General features: G+C 53.5%; 1 protein-coding gene across 1 annotated transcript; it reads left to right on the top strand.

The window, feature by feature from the left end:
* Window positions 1-7,905: 7,905 nt before the first annotated feature.
* LOC120713854 (pollen allergen Phl p 2-like) lies at window positions 7,906-8,593 on the top strand. The gene has a single exon (XM_039999831.1). It carries the CDS (start codon window positions 7,977-7,979, stop codon window positions 8,331-8,333), a length of 357 nt encoding a protein of 118 aa, XP_039855765.1. The 5' UTR covers window positions 7,906-7,976; the 3' UTR covers window positions 8,334-8,593.

Here is an 8,593-nt window from a genome sequence, read left to right as displayed (position 1 = left end):
TTTGAAATTATGTTCATGCATGTGTTTTTTCTCTCTCTTCTTGTCCTTCATGTGCATACACACATATCTGAGGGGGCGGCCGTACCACTGGTCTAACTTACAGCCGGCCGTAAGTTAGCCACGTCCAATAAAAAAAGGATTGCCTGCTTTTGATGATATGGGGAATTTGTAAATACGTTCCACTAATTTGTCAAGAAACAAACTCAATACCCACACGTACGTGACAACTTACCACATTTGACCTGTCATAGAATTTAAAACTGGCTGTCGTTACAATAGTATCCCCCTATACTACCCCTCCCGACGTGAGGACAGAAACAACGAAGAGAGAGGGAACGATTTTTCATCAGGACTAAATTAAGTGTACATTGTTTTCAAGACTATGAAATATGCTGAAATTTGCATTGAGGGGTAATAAGTTTCAATTTGTCCGATTGCATCCAATCCTATGCATGCATCATAACTAAATAACATGGCTACCTATGGAAATATATTGCTGCCAAATCTTGTTTCAATTGTCAACTTAATGTCTGGCCAGCCCCCCCCCCCCCCCCCACCCACACACACCCACTGGCAAGCTCACGACCGGCATAGTTGAGCCAAGGACAATACTTGTCGATGTTTCTCATCACCAACGAGCATATGCGCATCACAGGCTCGAATGGTAATGCAAGGAAAGACAAGAATTATACTAGTTCGGGCTAAATGTCCGTACGTCCAGTTTGAGTGCTCTCGTGTTCTTGCACTGGTCTGCAATAGGGATTACAAACGGGCGAAGGGGAATGAGACTCCCAAGTCTTTGTTGCGCGGTGTGTGTGTGTGTGTGTGTGTGTGTGTGTGTGTGTGTGTGTGTGTGTGTGTGTGTGTGTCACCCCCTGTAAGGGCCCCGTCTCCTCCCTTTTATAGTCCAATGGGGATACGGTTGGATACATGAAGAGATGAGGGATAGAAAAAAATCTAGGGGTTGGGCGCTTTCCAACCCTCCTCCAGCTTCTAGTCTCGGTGGGCTCGCCTGATGGCGACGAAGAGTGTTTGTCCCCATCCCTAGCACTATTATGGTCGTCATGAACAGGGACACAGATGGCGTACTGCTAGTGACGTTGCTGCTTGCAGGGGATGGACGATGAGACATGTCCTATGTCATGACAGGCAACACGTTCGACAGTGTTGACGTCCAGGAGAGGTGGTTGGGCGGCACCCTCCCCCGGGATGGACCCGTCAACTCGTTGTCGGTGACGGTTCGTACCGAAGCACAGGACGGCAAGCTTTCCCATTCGTTTGATGTGACAGTGCATGGGGTCCCCCTTTTGACTGGGGATGCCCTCCCTTCCTCGCGGTCGGTCAGATGTCACGTGGCGGCGTGGGTCCCTCCTTCGTTGAGGTTGGGCGGAGCGGTGGAGTCTCCCGTAGGGGTCAAGTGAGGCGGACCTTCCTCGCGGGGGTCGGGCAAGGCGGACTTTGCTCGCAATGGTCGGACGGGGCGAAATGTTCTCTCCCTGGACTTCGTCATGGCGGGGTTTTCCCTTTGAGGTAACTCTAGATGGGCCTTGGGCCCATCCCAATGGCTGGGCTGTGCCTGGGCCGTCGGGTCTAGTGCTCGCCAGCCAGGCCTCGCTTTCGCTGGGCTCAGGAGCTTAGCTTTACATGGCGTTCAGGAGTACCTATTACCTTTATCCTCATCAATACTGTCTTCGCCCTGTCCTACAAGTAGCTGACGGTTTTCGCACCCGCTAGCAACCGTGTGCTCACAAATCAACTCCATTTATTTTTAAATTTTAAAATACAAACATAAAATTTAAAATGTCGGTACCCCAGGACTGGGGTACCCCCTCTTGCTGTGTCTAGGCAAGGGCCTTTGTAGTTATCCTTGACTACATCCAAACAGCTGGACCCCTGCGGTCCGAAGTCCTGTTCCCCCGACAACAATCCGGAACTGTTCCACGACTGGGGAAGGTCCGGAGACGCCACGTGTCCCGGGAGAGGCAGGCACTCAAACGCAAGTAGCTGGGGCTCCGGACCTCCTGAGGAGTCCGGACCCCCGCGGAGTCCCGGACCCCTCATGGGGTCCTGGACCACCTGTATAGTGACCGGACCCCTCTCTGAGGGAAGAAGTCGACGCCCTGCCTCGGGGCGGTCCGGAGCCGACACGTGTCTACAGGCACAAGGCCGCTTACTAAGCCTCACCCACCGCTGCATTCATTGTGGTAGATGGACGTCCACATTGTTGTAGCAGAAGGCGAGGCGTTTCATTGACCAGGGGACACTATTGATCGCGTATTACCAAGGTAATGGAGCCGCTGGCGCCGCCCACGCCACGCCTGCCAGTCTGCCATAGCAGATGGATACGACGGCTCGGTTTCGCCCATTATGACGCCTACATAATAGCCTCAGCAGGCCACGCCGCAAGCTACGCTACTCCAACGGGCACCTAGCTGACGGGACAAGGGAAGACCCCCCCTGGGTCAGAAGAGCAGCAGTACGCATATCGGAGGAAAAGATTCGTAACCACTGTTGTCTTTTAAGTACTCTGCGCAGTATGCTGCACAGCACGTTGGGCCCACTTGTCGGGGCCCAACGTCCAATGTATCCGCTCCCCCTTGATCTATAAAAGGAGGGGGCGCCGCTAGAAGACCTCAGGCTGGGTGAGTGCCAAGGCCAGCAGAGGATAGGTTCATACACACCACCAAGAACAAAACATCTACCAGTGAACGTAGGGTATTACGCTCCGGCGGCCCGAACCACTCTAAATCGTGTGTTCTTGAGTCCTTGTCTCAGCATAGATTCAGCCCCATCGCCTAGTACTTCCCTGAGTACTCCCTCACAGGGGAATAGGCGGGTGCGCTCCGCCACCCGGCTGTGGGTACCCCTAGAAACCCCACGACATTTTGGCGCCGTCCGTGGGGAGGAATAGGCGCTGGCTGGATCTTCAGGCTTCTGGGGCCGTGTTCATCCTCGGCAACGACGGACAAGAAGATGAAGACGGGCATGGTGGCACCCACGCCGCATGCTGTAGCACTGGGGCGCCAGCGCCCTCGGTCCGACGGTGCACGGCAGCTGCGCCTGCTGTGCGTCGCCACTGCGACGCCTCAGAGCCGGCACGGTGGTGCGCGGGGGCGACGCCTGTCGCGTGCTGCCCCGTGCCATCCCAGTGTCGGCTCAAGGTTTTCTCTCAAGCAACGGCCATCCTTCCTCTCCGACGGCATGACGTCGGCTCAAGGCTTTCTCTCAACATGGAGCCCGGAGCCGACGGCCATCCCGGAGGAAGTTGGCCGTGTCGTCCGGCCGTCGCCAGCACCGGAGATCCGCCTCAGCGTAGCTCGGTGCTGCTGCAGACAAGGCCCCATCGCCAGGCGCGGGGACCCCTGGCGCTAGCACCAAGGACAAGCCGGCGAACGACCGCACCTCTCCGCGCTCCACGTCCGGTCCATCTGCTGCGCAAGGGCGTCTGGTTTCCATCGGCAGACGATGACGACGGCTGGGGGCCTCTCCCACTCAAAGCCAAAGAATTTGTCTCATGCCATATAAGCATGTGACAGCTCTTAGGCAAGGAGGGATCCCCCGAGCTCCCGAGGTGATGCTGGATGATGCGGTTCAGGCACATCCAGGGCGCCTTCGCCTCCGAGGAAGAACACGCTGTATAGCATGCAGCCGTAGGTTACTCCTAAGAAAAGACTAAGAGAGAGTTCCTCCTTTGTAAAAACGTGGCGCCTACGTGTGTGTCCAGAGCAGTCAAGGTCCGACCTTGTAAACCCGACCTCTGGCCCTATCACACAAACAGGCAAAAAGCGGTCCGGAGCGGTGGAGGTCCGACCTCGTAATCCCGACCTCTGATGTATACCGTGACAACCACAATAATAAAGGAGATTTTCTTCTCAGTTTTACCTAGGCTCCATCCTGATTACATTTATTCGCCTTGGTTTAACTATTCTTTCCTCTTGAACGGAGTTTCCCTTGTTGCTAACAATCCAAGTTAAGTTGCTGGCTTGTGGTCAGGTGAAGACACCCCTTCTAGCTGGAAGGCAGTCCGGACCCCTAAGGACCTGCTCTGGAGAAGTGATATTTGTATCCTGGGGTAGAGAAGATCCGCGTAGCTTAGCCTGGTAATGTACCCTAAGTTTACGTACTTCGCTACCCTGATACAAGTGCTCTAGTATCCGAGTCTGCTGTCTTTAGGAGTCCCGGGCTCTCTTCTAGTATAAGGCTTGGTTTCTTTGCATCTTACCATGAGGTCCGATAACATGCTTCATCGGATCGTCAGCAACGACCCAAGTCCACTCCGGTGGCCCGCTCCGGCGGAGACCGCTCGCCACGGTCGACCCAAGTCCACTCCGGTGGCCCGCTCCGGCGGAGACCGCTCGCCACGGTCGCTCCAAGTCCACTCCGGTGGCCCGCTCCGGCGGAGACCGCTCGCCACGGTCGCTCCAAGTCCACTCCGGTGGCCCGCTCCGGCGGAGACCGCTCGCCACGGTCGCCCCAAGTCCACTCCGGTGGCCCGCTCCGGCGGAGACCGCTCGCCACGGTCGCTCCAAGTCCACTCCGGTGGCCCGCTCCGGCGGAGACCGCTCGCCACGGTCGCCCCAAGTCCACTCCGGTGGCCTGCTCCGGCGGAGACCGCTCGCCACGGTCGCCCCAAGTCCACTCCGGTGGCCCGCTCCGGCGGAGACCGCTCGCCACGGTCGCTCCAAGTGCCGGGTCCGGAAAGTGGTGCTTGCTCCCTGAGTGATCCGAGGGCTGTGTAGCCGCTTAGCTTGGTTCCGTACCCTAAGCCTACACCCTCGTCGCCCTGAGGAGAGCGCTCTAGTACCTGAACCTGGCAACAGGTGTACCAGCCTCAGGGGTCCGGAGCACCCGCTCTCTGCATGAGCACACCAACGCAATCAAGCTTGCGTGGAAACACATCACGATAGTGGCCCACCCGCGGGTTCGTACCTCTCCCTAGGTGGGCCCGGGGGCCACTGTCGGTACCCCAGGACTGGGGTACCCCCTCTTGCTGTGTCTAGGCAAGGGCCTTTGTAGTTATCCTTGACTACATCCAAACAGCTGGACCCCTGCGGTCCGAAGTCCTGTTCCCCCGACAACAATCCGGAACTGTTCCACGACTGGGGAAGGTTCGGAGACGCCACGTGTCCCGGGAGAGGCAGGCACTCAAACGCAAGTAGCTGGGGCTCCGGACCTCCTGAGGAGTCCGGACCCCCGCGGAGTCCCGGACCCCTCATGGGGTCCTGGACCACCTGTATAGTGACCGGACCCCTCTCTGAGGGAAGAAGTCGACGCCCTGCCTCGGGGCGGTCCGGAGCCGACACGTGTCTACAGGCACAAGGCCGCTTACTAAGCCTCACCCACCGCTGCATTCATTGTGGTAGATGGACGTCCGCATTGTTGTAGCAGAAGGCGAGGCGTTTCATTGACCAGGGGACACTATTGATCGTGTATTACCAAGGTAGTGGAGCCGCTGGCGCCGCCCACGCCACGCCTGCCAGTCTGCCATAGCAGATGGATACGACGGCTCGGTTTCGCCCATTATGACGCCTACATAATAGCCTCAGCAGGCCACGCCGCAAGCTACGCTACTCCAACGGGCACCTAGCTGACGGGACAAGGGAAGACCCCCCTGGGTCAGAAGAGCAGCAGTACGCATATCGGAGGAAAAGATTCGTAACCGCTGTTGTCTTTTAAGTACTCTGCGCAGTATGCTGCACAGCACGTTGGGCCCACTTGTCGGGGCCCAACGTCCAATGTATCCGCTCCCCCTTGATCTATAAAAGGAGGGGGCGCCGCTAGAAGACCTCAGGCTGGGTGAGTGCCAAGGCCAGCAGAGGATAGGTTCATACACACCACCAACAACAAAACATTTCCCAGTGGACGTAGGGTATTACGCTCCGGCGGCCCGAACCACTCTAAATCGTGTGTTCTTGAGTCCTTGTCTCAGCATAGATTCAGCCCCATCGCCTAGTACTTCCCCGAGTACTCCCTCACAGGGGAATAGGCGGGTGCGCTCCGCCACCCGGCTGTGGGTACCCCTAGAAACCCCACGACAAAAAATAATGTCGCCATCTACCCTAACGTTCATCATTTTAGCACATATAGTGTACGTGGTTCGAACATGAGATTATCTTGCGCTTCAGGGTAGTCCTTCCTTACCACCTTACCTGTGCATCACATCTTGTCTTTCCAAGGTATGCTATTGTTTTGATATCACTTTTTCAAAAATTATAGTATATCTTTGATATTCTAAATGATATTAAACTAAAACATTGTTAACTACAAAATTTTAGATCCCATCGAGCGCTACAATTTTGGTATAAAGTTCAACTTTATCCAAGGTTGTTTAAAACTTCAAAAAAAAATTGTTTAATTGTAATGAATATTTGGTCTAATATACGATCTTGAACAAAAGTTTATCAACTACAAAGTTTTTGATCTTTCGAACTCTACAGCTCGTATATGAATGGCAAAATAGCCAAAATCATCCTTGAACTATGTTGTTCGGCTTAATTTGGTCCTTGAACTATAAAGACATCCAATTTAGTACTATCCTAACCGGTCCACATTCGTCCTCGAATTCGATGTGACATGCCACGTAGGCTCCTCCAATCATCATCTAGTCAGTTTGGGTTGTGAAATACTCTTTTTACCCTCCATCCATAGATCAGGTTTAACATAGACAGCTTACAACCCGCATCGAGCCAGACCGCTCCATCCCCTGCCAGGTCGTCGCCCCTCCGAGGTGGCGAGTTCTCGCCACCCCCCTGCCAGTGAGCGCGGCCCCTCCTTGCCAGCTCAGGTCGCCGCCCCTCGCCACCCTCTCCTTGCCAATGAGGCCACCGTAACCATATCACCCTTGACTACCCTCCCAGCTGCTCATAGCGATGCGGGCTGAAAGTTGCATGTGTCAAATCTGCTCTGTGGATGAAGGGTAAAAAAGATATTTCACATCCCAAGCTAACTGGACGGTGGGTAGATGAGCCTTGTGACGTGCCACATCGGATTCAAGGATGAAGTTGAGCCGGTTAGGATAGTTTAGGAATTAATTTGGACGCTTTCATAGTTTAGGAACTCTATTGAGCCGAGCACCATAGTTCAGGGATGATTTTGACTATTTTACTGATATGAATATAAGGTTTGTTTCCATATTAGGTTGTCTATAGCTTGGATATAAGGTTTAAAATTTGATTTTAATTTGAATGGTGATGAATATTGGCACAGTAAATGGTTTTGAACAAAAACATTGTCAGCTATATATTTTGTCTCTCATCGAGCTTTATAACTTTCATATAAAATTGGTCTTCATCCGACTTTAATTTATATGCAATATTTTTTATTTTGTAAGTAAAATTTTTTATATTGGCGGTCGCGTATATCGACCTATACCACATATTTTGTGCTGACGGCGGCCAATGGCAACTGCCAGAAAAAAAAACAGAGGTGTCGTCATAAATGATTTCTGTACTAGTGAATGGCACGTTAAAAATTGTTTAACTTTCTAATGCCACACAGAAAATTACCTCAACATTTCTACCGAGACTAGTGTCTGAGTTGTACTGTTTAATTAAAAATAATAATTGCACACCCAACGAACTCAGTATTAAGGTAGTTTACTGTTTTCCGTTTTAAAAAAATGAAATAACTAGCTAGAGAGCAGGACTGCATGCACGCAGGTGCTTTTCTTCTCTTTTCCTTTTTTAGAGGAATGCATGCCGTGCGTTAGTTCTGCGTGAGACCAAACCAATCCGGACAAAAGGGACCACCAAGCTCGGATCTATTTGTAGCAAACTGTACACGTGTTAAGTTGGTCGTCGTCGAACAATCCGGCCAACGAGCTCCGCGGGGCGCCGTACGTCCATGCCTCCGCCGCCCATAAAAACATGCCCAGCTGCACCATCGATCGCCACACACACACACACACATCCATCCCTCGATCGATCGATCTCGTATTCTCGACACAAGCAAGCAAGCGGGCTAGCTCGCCACAAACAATGGCCTCCAGGTCGTCCTCAATCCTGCTCGCCGCGGCGGCGCTTGCGTCGCTGCTGGCCGTGGGCTCCTGCGCCGCGGTCTCCTTCAAGACCGGCCCGGGCTGCAGCGCCACCAAGCTGGTCCTCATCCCCAGCGAAGCCATCTCCGAGGTGGAGGTCAAGGAGAAGGGAGCCGACGACTTCACGGCGCTCAAGGAGGGTCCGACCGGCACCTGGACGCTCGAGGGCAAGGAGCCGCTCAAGGGCCCCTTCTCCATCCGCTTCGCCGCCAAGTCCGGCGGCTACCGCGTCGTCGACGACGCCATCCCCACCGGCTTCAAGTCCGGCTCCGACTACAAGACCAGCGTCCAGGTCTGAGCAACGGATGTTGTTGCGGATCATCGTCGTTGGCGTCTCCAGCTTTGGATCCGACACACTTTTTTTTTCTTCTAATAAACTACATGTCCTTCCGCGCCATTGCTGCGGGTCTTTTATGGGCATGATTTACATTTTTTTTGTGTACAAGTTTATTTTTCGGAAAATGTAATTATATATTGGCCCAGCTTTTGTGAGAAGACTGTACATTTTATTTTTTCCAACTTCTTTTTGAAGGATAAATAAACTATTTGGTACATCAA

The sequence above is a fragment of the Panicum virgatum genome, chromosome 6K, assembly GCF_016808335.1.
Source record: "Panicum virgatum strain AP13 chromosome 6K, P.virgatum_v5, whole genome shotgun sequence".
Taxonomy (NCBI): Eukaryota; Viridiplantae; Streptophyta; class Magnoliopsida; order Poales; family Poaceae; genus Panicum; species Panicum virgatum.
Note: the sequence above shows the minus strand (reverse complement) of the source record. Positions and strands in the feature narration are given on the sequence as shown.

Excerpts from the sequence above, each read along its gene's own strand:
- LOC120713854 (XM_039999831.1), top strand. The coding sequence starts at position 7,977 with ATGGCCTCCAGGTCGTCCTCAATCCTGCTCGCCGCGGCGGCGCTTGCG.